The sequence below is a fragment of the Emydura macquarii genome, unplaced genomic scaffold (assembly GCF_026122565.2).
Source record: "Emydura macquarii macquarii isolate MOO-44397 ecotype Brisbane River unplaced genomic scaffold, CSIRO-AGI_Emac_v2 contig_729, whole genome shotgun sequence".
NCBI lineage: Eukaryota > Metazoa > Chordata > Testudines > Chelidae > Emydura > Emydura macquarii.
Genome location: NW_027130866.1, coordinates 1,558,783 through 1,572,565, shown reverse-complemented (window position 1 = coordinate 1,572,565; position 13,783 = coordinate 1,558,783). Strand labels below are relative to the sequence as shown.

Below are 13,783 nucleotides of genomic sequence, written 5' to 3'. Positions count from 1 at the left end.
CAGTGGATAAGAAGCTGGATATGAGTCAGCAGTGTGCCCTGGTTGCCAAGAAGGCTAATAGCATATTGGGCTGCATTAATAGGAGCACTGCCAGCAGATTGAGGGAAGTGATTATTCCCCTCTATTCGGCATTGGGGTGAGGCCGCATATGGAGTATTGTGTGCAGTTTTGGGCCCCCCACTACAAAAAGGATGTGGAGAAGTGGGAGAGAGTCCAGTGGAGGGCAACAAAAATGATTAGGGGGCTGGAGCACAAGACTTATGAGGAGAGGCTGAGGGAACTAGGCTTGTTTAGTCTGCAGAAGAGAAGAATGAGGGGGATTTGATAGCAGCTTTTAACTACCTGAAAGGAGGTTCCAGGGAGGATGGAGCTAGGCTTTTCTCAGTGGAGGCAGATGACAGAACAAGAAGCAACGGTCTCAAGTTGCAGGGGGGGAGGTCTAGGTTGGACATTAGGAAAAAGGTTTTCACTAGGAGGGTGGTGAAGCACTGGAATGGGTTACCTAGGGAGGTGGTGGAATCTCCATCTTTGGAGTTTTTAAGATGCGGCTTGACAAAGCCCTGGCTGGGATTATTTAGCTGAGGTTAGTCCTGGTTAGTCCTGCTTTGAGCAGGGGGTTGGACTATATGACCTCCTGAGGTCCCTTCCAACTTTATGATTCTATGACTCTACCTTCCATGTAGCCCTTGGTGTGGGGATTTCCCATGTTAGGATTGGTTCCAGCAGGATTAAGGATTCTGGGTCCAAGAGGATGGCAATATCCTCTGGAGTGGTGTATGTATCTCCCGTTGCGAGAGAGTGGAGAGGATTACTTTTTTTTGAGGCACTGGCAGAGTTTATCTTGTCATGGTTATCAGAACTGACAACTCCTTATCTTGGCACAACAGCACCGTGAGCATAGAAGGAGTCTGCTGTTTCTTTCTTGCTGATACTGGGGACAGTCTTGCTTCTGAGACTAATACTGGGGTCGAGGCACTCTTGCTCTTCAGTGCTGGGAGAGTGGTACTGTGCTCTCTGTGAGCTGTCAACATTCCCATATCGGGGCACGGGTTCTCACCTGACTTGGAGGGTGTTGGAGAAGAGGTCCTTTTCTTGGATGAAAATGCCGACAGGGATTTCTCTCTCTTCTTGTGGAAGTGTTTCATAGCTTCCTTATGCCCGTTTGATGTATTCCTTAGCACTACTCTTATCAGCCCCAGAGCCAGAGGGCATTGTGCTCAGGAGTGCTTTTTGATGCTCTGCCTGATATATGGGAGTGAGGGGTCCTTATCGGCCAGGGTCAGATTGGGGGCTCATAGCATGACCCATTAGGAAACTCTGAAGGCTATTACTCACAGGCTTGACAGGTTCAGTTTGGGAAGAATTAGGTACTGGTGCACTTCCCTAAGGCACAGAGGCACTTGTGGTGGTTGCTGATGATCGTGAAGGCCCAGGGACAGGAAATGCAGTTTGTAAATCCAAGGAACTTGGGCATGCTAGTCACCCCATATGGTGTGGGGAGATGGGGACACTGAAGTAGGGGGAGAATATCAAAGCCATAATTACTAAAAATTAGACTAAATTATAAAAACTATCTAAAACTGTCAAACTATATGCTAAAAACTATTTTAAAATATTTACAGTTTGATGCAGAAGCTGCTAGCAAATGCTGTGGAGACTGAAGTGGTTTTATTTCTGACCATGGTCAGCAAAAAGGAACTGAAGAAGCAATCAGTCCCATTGTCCATTATACCCTGGATTTGGAGCAGGAGGACGACAAGGGCTCAGGCATGTACGCAGAGACTGTTAACAAGAACTTTTTGGTCTCAGGTGCATGAAGAGCATGTGCTGCCATACAGGAATATATATAGGGACCATCACTTGAAGAATACATACTAGTTTCATTTTCAGATTGGAAAAACAGACTCAAGAGATTAAGCGTTTAGACCAAACCTACACAGCAAAGCAGACACACAACTAAGATTCAGAGAGGTAGCCGTGTTAGTCTGTATACAGCAAAAACAACGAGAGTCCTGTAGCTCTTTAAAGACTAACACATTTAATTTCTGCAGGCATAAGCTTTCGTGGGCTATACCCCACTTTGTCAGACGTCTGACAAAATGGGTTACAGCCCACGAAAGCTTATGCCTGCAGAAATTAAATTTGTTAGTCTTTAAAGAGCTACAGGACTCTTGCTGTTTCAACTAAGATTGGAATTTGAGGATTCCTGGTACCCAGTCCCTTGCTCATTCTATTAGACTATTTCTGCCTCACACTATAAATCAGAAAGCTGAATATACGTAAATAACTTATAGATTAAATCTGTACTCAGTAATGTATGTCAAAGTTTAAGTGACATTCTGTTCTAGGTGAAAGTATCAATTATTTTCTACTGCAAATTTGATTCCCAACCCCATCCCCAAAATCATTCTCCACTTACACTGCATATACTATCCCTTTAAAGACCTCATCAGTCTTATAAATATTCTATTCCCTAGTCTCTTAGCACAACATCTCTCATTATATCATTAGATTGATATTAATGGTAGCTGCTGAAAGCAGATGACCGACTTGCATAATCAATATACTCGAACTCTTCGAACGTCCTTTCTGTTCCAGTCTGTTTTGCCTAACACAAGCAGTGATTGCTGCTAGAAATCAATAAAACTCATTTGTTGATGACAGCAAATGAGCCAACAACTAAAAGCTACTTACGAGTCAGGGACAGAAAATGAAAAATCACTATATATGTATATATAAGCATTTGTACAAACAAATAATGACATATTACAGTAAAGAACACAAAACAATTTTAGACTTGTCTGGCAATCAAATGCATTTCTTCCTGATGTACTCTATTTAGTCACCAAAAAAACCCGCCCTTTGTTGATCAGGGCCTGAAATTGCTCTTTACTGTACTGAGGCACCTTCTTAAACACAGTGAACCCGTTGTGAATGGTGAAATCATACTTGGCCAACAATGGCTGGCAGTCTGAATTCCAGAACTATATGGTGGCCACTTGAGTAGTGCTTCCTCCCGAAGAGGTCCACTCTCTCAGTCTCCTTTTCTCAGGGAGTAGTACATCTCGCCTGATGTTGCCAGCTCCTCAAAGTTGCTACCATTATGACCAGCAAGTTGGATGATGGATGTGAGAAAAGGTACTCTGAAACCTTAATGGGGACCAAATATCTTTCTTCTGACCACTTGGATGTCAGGTCTATAGTAGCTGGTGTCTGTCAGATCATCCTGGCCAGTTCAAGGATGGCCCTGTTAATCGACAATGTGACCTTGCTCCACTTGTGCAGGATTTCCAACGTTTTATGCAGAGCCTTTTGGACCTGTTGCAGGGGAATATGGAGACTCTCTGCCACACTACTCAACAAGTCCTGAAAGGCCCTCAGGTTAAGATAGGGAGGCCAGGATCACTGCATCATCTGGGGAAGATGAGGTCAAGGTAACAAGAGTCAGGCTGTCCTCTAGCTCAGTCTGGTCCTTTTTTGCTTCCGGGGCTTCCAGCTCTCCCAGTGTGGCTGTGTAGGGATGCAGGTCTCCTAGTCCTCCATATTGCCATTGTGGAGCCTGAGACCCCATGGGGGAGGACACCAGTACATACAGAGTGGATACTCCCTGGCTGAATACTTTGATACCCTAGAGATCTGAGATGCCCTGCTGGGCTAAACTCATGTGAAGGCCCTTTTAGGGAACAGTCTGTGGACAGACCTTCCTGCCCCCAGTAGTCCTCAGCAGAGTTGGAAGAGTGAGTCCAAAGGGAAGCCCTTGGTACTGGAGGAAAGTGATGACCTGCCTCTACTCATAGATTGAATCAATAGAGACTTGGCTCTATTCTGGCTGGAAGAGGGAGTAAGAGATGGGTATCACACAGGGATAGTACAAGGCATCATCTCGAGACAGCAATAGTGGCTCCAATTCCAAGAAGATTAGCAGGTCGCCCAGTTGGGGGAAGGGTAGCAGCTGACCCTTACCCTACAGCCAAGGTGTCCAGTACTGCATATGCCAGTGATTGACAAGGCTGCAAGAGGTGCTTAAGTGCTGTGTCTGGCATTGAACTCTTACCCTTGGCCAATGTCCCAGCGCCCTCATCTTCAGAAGAACCAGGTGGAATACTGGGTTCTCACTCAATTTAGAGTGAGACGGGGACCTCCATCTCTTCTTTGAGGACTTGGACAGAAAGCCTTTCCTCTTGTCCTTCAGTACCTGTGTTCCCTTCCTCCCTGAGCCAGTGGGAGAGCAGGGGTCCTAGATCTGGCTGAAGTGATGCTTAAAGGGGCCCTTCTTGCCGTTTTCAGGCCAATATACAGTGGGCGGGGGGAGGAGGTCTACCCAGTCAGAGTTCAGATCTGTTCTCAAAGACATGTCCATATGGAAGATCTTGAGGTGGATCTCCCACAATTTCTTCATCCTCTGCAGAAACAACCTACAAATACTGCACCTGGATGGAATATGGATTTCTTCCAGGCAGTACAAACAGGAGTTGTGGTTGTTGTTTGCTGAGAACAGACAGAGACAGATGACAGTTCTTGAAGGTGTGTGTGTGTGGGGTCCCTTCCAACTGAAAAAGTGGTGGAGGAGAGGAGGGAAGAGCACCCCCAGAGAAAGGGGGATCCTAATGAGGGCACCCTACAAAAAACTTCCTCTAACCGTTAACTGAAAACTTTTTTTATCTAGCTACTCAGCTATTTAGTAGCAGAGGTGGGAGGATGACTTTGAGCCTTTGTGTCCTTCCTGTTTGCTTTTCCTCATAGCCTTCTATTAAACTAAACCAGTATATTGGTTCAGTAAATATCCAAATCCAAAAAACATCCAATCCTCAAAATCAGATTAACATACAGTATTCATAAACTATTAGAGCAGCTTCACCTCTTTTACACTGTCATCATCCAAAGTAAGAGGATTCCAGGCTACTGATTTTGCTAAATTTGTACAGCTGTTTCAGACTTCAACAATGTTCTCTTTGGTCAAAACATGTTACTAGTCTCATACATAAAGGTCTATGAATAGATAAAAGCTGTACTGTGTACTTAAACATACACAACAAATCTTTTACTCTCATTTAATGGCAGCAAACATTAGTAATATAAAAACCACTTGAGAAAAGGTTGACAACTCCTCCTGGACCACATGTGTAAGTGAAGAGATGAGTGGATCTGGATACCAAGAGGTACAGCTTTATTAATGATTGGTGTAAACTTTTTCTAAGTGTGCCTCTTGAAATCAGAAGATAAATATTGTGAAACTCTAACAGAATAAATAGACAAAGATATTGCAAACCTACAGTCTTGACAAGGATACATTCTTCAAGTGAGGAACATTTCTCTCATGAATAAGAGGATCTCTATCAATCCCCTTTTTCCAATTAGTAATGGCTTTTTAGAGTAAGATGAGCTTTTTCATGTTTTATGATTGAAGTTTCTCTGATCTTTTAATTATATTTTTAGTCACACCATGCAGTAACCTTATGATTAAGACATTTTTAGTCTGTGGTCTACCTGATTTAATTAAATTTATTTTTAAAGCTATATTAGTACCTTAACTGTACATTTCCATACTTCTACTCTGCATAGATTCTTTTACCATCCTTACCGCTGTAAATTTTGAGCATTTTCCAGTACTGCATTAAGAGGTATGACCAGCATCTGTTATGTAAGGTTTATTCTCTAGCTCATACTCATCCCAAAGGAGAATTGTGTGTGCAGTGATGCCATGTCCTCATTAGAAAAAAGCAGGAGAGGAAACATTAACATGTTCAGAGTTAAGATAAATGTATAAGAAAAAACTAAAGTTTTTGGGTTTGGAATGTTTTTGGGGGGATAATCACATTTTTGTAGCATGATTTTACCCTTCATTTACTGAGATGTTCCCTCAGCCTTACCTCCAGTTTAACATGTTTTAATTTGTTTTTTGTCTGGGAATTTTTATGATATTCTTTAATGAATTTGAGAAAAGAATCTTTGCTTATTTACATCTTGTACATTAGTGTATCCATTAAAGAGAGAGAGTGCAAATAAATGCAAAGTTCAGTTCTCTGAAATCTGAGCAACTGAAATTTGGATGCAAGAAAAACAAGCAAAATGAAAAGTTAAAATTGTCGCTAAATTCTACCCAAACCAATAGTCTACCCCCTTTACTCATTTCAAACATCATGCTACCCACACATTGCTTTCCGAACATCAAATAACCCTTACAATACCCCACAGAAGCAGGCAGTATTCCTGCAAATCTGAAATTGAGGCAGAAATATTAAGTCACTTGCCCTAGGCCAAATAAACCAATGGCAGAGCTGGAATCATTATTCACCAGTTCCTGACTGTAGTCTCATGCTCGCTCATGATGCCTTTCTGCTTAATTGTTATAATTCTTCTGATAACATTTACATACCAATCTCAGATTTTCCCCATCAATTAAATTCTTAATTTTAAAACTTGAAATAAATGTTTAAAATATGTTAAAAATTTTGTGTTAACCAAAACTTTAAAGATAGATATGTCTATTAAGAGCTAAGTAGTAAAGACAAGCTAAACTTACAGTTGGTGATGTCTGGAGGGGCATAAGTATCATTCATGAACATGCTGGTGGGTTTTGCAACTTTCAGATAAACAAAATCAGATGTGTTTTTTAAGGCAGTCACTGCTTCTTCATGTGTAACTTCTTCTAAGCAAACACTGTTCACCTAAAGATAAAGAATAAATGAACTCATCCTTAACAGAAAACTGTAAGCTTTCATAAAGTTTTACAGAAAGTTTCTCCCAAACCTCTTGGAGCATTCAAGAATTAGTCATCCTTATTTTGGTTCATTATGACACAGATCTATTAGGTCCTACAGCACCATAGCTAATGTATGATGCCTTGTTGATAAATAGAGAAGGCAAGTGCCTGCCCAAACAGCAATACAATCTATCTTGGTCATAGCATAAGCAAAGGATGGCAAACACGGTTTTGGTATACTGGATGGATGAGTGTTACTATAAAGAGCTCCCCCATAAACATACATGAATCTACTTAATTAGCCTCCTTCAAAAAACTTTCCTTTGCTGTGATGTCTACAAAAAACTTGACAAAGATTAGGCCACTGGTGTGTTGATACCACTGCCTGTCATGATGACCAATACTGTCTTGCTATTTCCTTGTATTCTTCCATCTGATTGTATCCATCTTGTCTTCTACTTAGATTGTAAGCTCAGAGATTGTCTTTGTTCTGTGTTTGCATAGCACCTAGCACAACGGGGTCCTGGTCTATTATTAGAGGTCTTAGCCACTATGGCAGTAATAATATAAATAGTAAAAATATATCAGAGATGCTTTTATTATGATTATATCTAATTTGTTCCTTATGTATATAGATTTTTATATACAGTAATTTCACATTTTCTATAAGTTAATGTAGTATAGTTATTTGAGCCAGCAAATTCCTGCAGGAGATAAGGATTGGAGTGGAAGTCAGCACTGGAAGGTCAACTGAAGACAGCCTATTCATATCCAAAATAGGTTGTATTGTTGAAGAATCCAAGACTATAATCTAAGAGCCACCTGTTTCTAACCTTGTATACAGTTTTTTGGCAGAGTAATCTGATTTCATTACGTTTTAAATAGAGTCTAATTTAGGCTCATGCTCATCCCCATCAGTTACCAGCACTTAAAATATTTGAACTGAAAAGCTTGTTTGTCTAAAGATATGTTTTATGTCAATTAGTACATTGTGATTTAGTACATAGCGAATATTGAACTGTGTCTGGCTTGAAAGCGTCTGCATGAACCAAATGCAAAATATTTAAGTATTTTTAGATGTATGTTTTAAGAACATCAGCAAAAGCTGATTATTCTGAAAAGAGATTCTGTAAAAATGGTACCCTAGGGATCCACATTTTTCTTTTAGTGATTACCAGATCAAATTCTCTCAATTCAAAAGCAAAAGACTTTTCTTAAGTGTCACAATTTTGCATTCTGGGATCTGAAGTTCAAGCTGAGCACTTTCTGGCTCATGCATCATCACTAGAAATAAAAATTTTGCAGGTCACAGTATATCTTCAGACATACTCCTAGAACCCCATTGTCTTCAAATTCTGTTCTTAGCTACACTTGAAGAATAAAAGGATCAAACAAACAGTCCATTTCATCCAGTAGTTTCTCTCTGACATGGTCCAACACTAGATGCTCCAGAAGATTATGTGAAACCTCCACAGAGGATAATATTGTAATGCATGCCTATGGGGGAAAGGTTCTGCCTAATCCCAAACACTTAGTCCTGGTCTACACTTACTGGGCGATTCAGCAGCAGTCGATAGGAGTTACACAAGCTATGCAGAGTAGCTTGCATAACTCCCATCAACTGCTGTGCTTCTCTTCTGCATGGCATCTTCACTGCACTGCGCTGATAGGAACCACGTTACTGTCGACGCAGCACTACGTTACTTGAGGGGGTGGTTCTACTGCGTCAACTTCTGAATCGATTGAGCGGGTCTTCACTGACCACTCAGTCAATCCAAATAGGTCGATCTGATGGCTGCGACTTTGCTGCCATCAGTGTAGACATACCCTTAGTTCTGGTTTGTGACCTGATCATGAGACTAACTACTGCTAACTACAGTTAATAGTCATAAATATCTAATACTTTTCTGACTACTACTACCAAGTCTTTGACTCAATATCTTGCAGTAGTTAATTCCAGATTGTGGAAAAAGATATTTCCAGTGCTCTTAATTTAATTGGGTATCCCCTTGTTCCTGTATTATGAGAAAGAGTAAGGAGGAGCACACAAATAATCTCAATACCCTAATTTTATATACAATTAAAGTCTGAAGTGACTGCTCAAGGGACTGACAAGAATCAACTGCTTGACATACATGGTCTTTTATAAAAATGGAGCAGTACCGCATTCAATATAGTTGTGTTAATCTTTTATGACATGCAAACTACTAAGCACAATGTCTGGTCTCTGTACAGTCTTCACAAAACCTTTATCATATTTCCTCTTATTCATCCATCCTGGTTTTTATACAGCAACTCTGAATTAAGTAGGCCTAACCTTTTTAATCTCCTCACATATGGATATTTTCTATGTTTTAAATAACTCATTTTGATGTGTCTGAACATTTTCCATTTCTGTTGTATAATTTATAAAATGGAGTGACAAACTAAACAGAGTGAGCAAAGTGTAACCCTAACTCTCCAAATACTGCTGTGAATTATGACACCATAAATTCAGAGTAAGAAGTTAACAATTATTTTCAAGTTACAGTCATGTTTGGGAGTAGAATAGGTCCAGTGTCTTCAGTGAAGTTCCACAGTTGTAAATCAGGACAGAATTTGTCCCTGCAATTGGAACTTAGATAACAAGTCTATTGAGACACAAACCTGAATACAACCCACCTCACATTCTCTGAGTGCTAACACTAATAAAAAAAATTGTCAGTAATAAAAAGGTGAGCAGAAATGACTTGAATACACACAGGAATCAGAAATTATGAATAAGCAAGTGCCATTTTCACACATTCATTTTTATGATAACCATATTTTATTTCAATATTTATTTTCAGCTTTTCCACTATTCAGAAAAAAAACTCAGCCTTATTGAAAGAACCCACTAAATAATACAAATAAGCTGAACTTCTCCTCCTCCAGCTTTAATTTTGAATGCCACACTTCCTCATTTGTAGGAACACTCCTTTGTGTAACTATGGACTGAGGAAGGAGACCAAACTGTCTTCTGTGTAGTAACTTCACAAATAACCTTTTAAAAATATATTTAAAAAATTTGAACCTTTAAAAAATATTATAGGGTTTGACACACTATGTTTTAGTTGAAAGACATTTTTAATTAACCATTTTCAGGCCTTTGTGCCTTTACACTGCTTTATGACGGCCATCTGAACAACTACTCCAGACATCAGTCAACAGGACCCATAAATGCAAGGGAAAGGTTTTAAAAAATAGAATTAGACTCCTAAATCCATATATGCATCACCATAAATGGCCTGATTTTCAAAAATACTGACATACTCCCATGGACTTCCCCAGGAGCTGAACAATGTACTAAATATAGACATAGCTTAGCTTTAAGGACTCTCTTGGCAAAGACTCTCTCTCTCCTCTCCCCCACCCAACTGGAATTGAAGGGGGAAATGGAAAAGGTCTGGAACATATGGCTTTCCACACCTAATGTCAGGGGACAGACAAACAAAACTTGTGCTGGGTAGAATCAGCATTTCATTCCATTTTGGAAGTGTTGGGCAGTATAGAATATCCAATATAGTATCTTGCAAACGCTGAAGGCCCATTTAAAATTTTGTCTGTGCCTGAAGAGCCAAAATGACCTGTGGAGATTCTACATGCAGGTAGTAGTAAAACTATTTTTGAGAATTGACCCTTAAAATAACTTGAGATTCATGTAATCTAAAGGAGCCCATACTGTAACAGGGAGAACTGTTGTAATAATGAGTCTTCAAATTGACCTAAACTGTGAGCTGCAAGAAGTGAGTGAAAGTTCATGAAATCCCACAATAACCTATAACAACAAATGTTGATGGGAAAAAATACAAAAGGCAGACAGAAGAACTGAATTAATCCAAACAGAAAGGCCTACTGATATCACTCAAAGACTGTGTTAAGACCATGCCTGGTAAAACAAGAGAAGTGTGGACTAACTGGTGAACAAAACAAGCAGCGGATGGGCTATTCCATGTTAAAATGAATGCCTTAATACTTTATATTTCAAATGCTATAACTGTTTTTACTCTTTTTAATAGTATCTTTAATAAAAGATTAAGGAATTTTAATGGTGTTTGCCATGGTGCGAAGTAGGCCAAGTCTCTGTTCTTGAAACCCCAAACTTTGTTTAAAATTCTTAATGTTGTACAGTAATAGGATCATGTTAACACTACAGACTCTCTAGCTTCATATATTCCATTCAGCAGAAAACAAGAAGTAAAACAAAAAGAAGCAGACTTTTTCTGTTGCTTATGTAATTATTTAGTTTACTTGTACATGACATCAAAAATGTTTACTGTATCTTTTGAATACTGTTATTCATAGAGCACCTAACAGTTTTAAAGCACCATGGTACATTTTCTGTCTATTAACCATGTTTTCTTATTAAGCAAGTCAATTTCTTAGGATCATCAAACCACTTTGTATTGATGTTACAATTTTTGAAAACAGCTATTTTAACTCCTACTATTTTTATTCAATAGATGTAATTTTATAATGTATCTGTCATTGAGTAGTATAATATTGAGAGAGTTTTAAAGCTATGTTCTGCAAGATTTGGATATTGTTCCTCAGATTAGAGACTAAAATCAGCTTCATTACATTTAGCAGAGTATGTCAACACAATAGAGGACATATTTTACAAGTCTCTTGGTTGACGTCAAAAAACTGATTTTGGGACTACCCATTCAATAAAAGTGTTATATTTTTTAACCAAAAATCCGTATCACAAATTGCAGGTGTAAAGAGCTTAGATAGAGTACATATCCCTATGAAACATTAATTCACCAGGCAGGTTAGATATGATTTATACCATATAGGTACCTCACTCCCCTCAAGTCCATTCAAAATACTGCAAGTAAGATAATTTATCTCTGATATTGCCTAGACAGATGGTCAGTGGGGATTTCTTATTCATTTAGCCTATATAAGAGCATGTTGTCATTGTTATCCTTGTTCTCATTCCTCTGCTCCTCAATTACTTTTTAAACCTATTTGTTGTCTCTTAATTAGACTGTAAGCTCTTTGGGGCTGGGGCAGTCTCTTACTTTGTCTCTGTACAAACCCAAGCATAATGGGGTCCCTGATCCTGGTTAAGGCACAACTGTAATACATTAAAATACTTATGTTTAAAATGTTTATTCAGTGCACAGAACATCACATTTGATACTCAAATGAAATGGGTGTCATAACCTCAAATAAGTGAATCCTGGGAATGAAACTCTGAGGTTGCACTCAAGTGAGAAATAGCTCTGCAGAGTAGGAGTTTGGACCTACTGAGCTCCATGAATCCTCAAAGTAGTGTTGGAGACACAGCCATCAGCATGCATGTCCTGTGCTGCCTTACTGTCTTTGGATTTCTTCCCTGCCCCACACAGTTGCACTGCAACAAAAGTGTGCTGCTAAGAAAACCTGGAGACCTCCATAATGGAGGAATCCAGAGCACAGAGGAGGTCCATGCAACAGTAATACCACTGTGGAAACTAGTTCTCTCTCTGCTGCCAGCCCACCCCCTTAATCCAGATTCCTCATCCCCCAAATAATAATTGTTTATAAAATAATTTGAAGACGGAAGCCCAACATAGTTGATAAATATTAATAAAAGCAAAATGTACATAGTGCTTTTGACCTTCAAGTCACTTTACAAACATTAACCAACCCATGAAAAACCCTTTCAGGTAGTTTATAATTCCCCATTTTTATTGATGGGACCCAGCATAAAGAATAAGGGTTAGAGTCTTACTCTTATAGCAAGGATCACTTTAGCCTATGAATAGTTTTGTTACTATTCAGTGTGAGCAGGGGTAGTAGTCTGGCCAGGAGAGCTGGAATTAGAACCTGTCTCCTAGTCTCATACTGAGACCACTAAAGCATGCTCTGAACATCGTAGGATTACTGGTAAGATCTGGGAGAGCTGAAAATTATGTTTCTTTCCTACACACTGAAGTCAGCTTTGAAGCATTTGCTTTGAGAAGCAAACAAACTAAACAAACCACTAATGAATAGCAGTGGACTTTTTAAACCAATGTAAGAAGATACAGCTAATTCCAAATCAGCCATCGCTAGTTACTGGTATGCAGAAAGTAACTGGTTCCTACCATAGAGGGATTTTTAGGGCAGTAGATGGGAGTGTTACCAAAGGCCATTTTAAATGTCAGAATTGCCCTGCATCTCTAGAGACCTAATGGCAAACCCCAGAAATGAAGCACATTGATTGCTATAGGATCTTTTTTTACATAGAATATTTAATCCAGTTTGAGATTTCAGAGATTTTCTGAATTAAGAGGCACTGAAGATGGAGACTTCATTTTAATATTTATGTTTCTTGGTAAGAATCAATTTGTACTAAGTTCTAGAAACCGTATGTATGATGCCCTATGAACAGCTGCCTTAACATTTAGTTGAACTGTGGCATCACTTTGTATGTACCAATAAGTAGTATGCACAAAAGGGAAAGTACAGCCTTTACTTACAGCTAGAAGTTTGTCTCCAATCTGAAGTTTGCCATCTTTATGTGCTGCACCTCCTTCAATAATTTTGGTTACATAGATACTGTTGTCACCAGGAATATGCTGATTTCCAACACCACCAGCTATGCTGAACCCGAGACCTGCTTGAAAATAAAGTGCTTCTTCCAGAGATCTTTTAAACTTTTCATTTTAATATGATGTTAATTACAATATAATAGTGTCATATGCAGCTATGGTGCTATAGAGAGAATTGTAATTTAACAGGACATGGGCTATTGAGCAGTTATAGTACAGCTGATACAACAGTAACTGATGTCTTTTAAATATACTAAATTGATCAGAGAATTCCCCATAAAAAAGATTTAATTTTTGATGGAGAAGCAACATTTACAGAGAAGGGTAGGTGAGTCACTCAATTGCAACCACTTGTGAAAGATGCACACAGCTTCACTACAGTAATTGTAATGATTACCCAATTCTACCACTTTAAAGAATAGTTTTGTAATGTTGCATCATCTAAGTATGGAAACAAGTAGAATAGTTTCTCTAAGTAGTTTTTTCACATTTGAAGAAATATCCAGTGATTTCATATGAAAAGTTTATTCCAATGCTA

The 13,783-nt window shown here is 39.1% G+C and overlaps 1 protein-coding gene across 15 annotated transcripts in view; it reads right to left on the bottom strand.

The window, feature by feature from the left end:
• The window catches only part of DLG1 (discs large MAGUK scaffold protein 1), a 302,234-nt gene that overhangs the window by 99,337 nt on the left and 189,114 nt on the right, over positions 1 to 13,783 (bottom strand). For 8 of the 15 annotated variants that reach the window (XM_067542838.1, XM_067542842.1, XM_067542840.1 and 5 more), the window contains 2 exons: positions 13,174 to 13,313; positions 6,524 to 6,668 (listed from right to left, as the gene is read on the bottom strand). In XM_067542838.1, coding sequence (XP_067398939.1) covers positions 6,524 to 6,668; positions 13,174 to 13,313 — 285 coding nt within the window. The remainder of the gene's footprint in view (positions 1 to 6,523; positions 6,669 to 13,173; positions 13,314 to 13,783) is intronic. The other 7 variants (XM_067542839.1, XM_067542841.1, XM_067542846.1 and 4 more) reach the window with 1 other exon arrangement.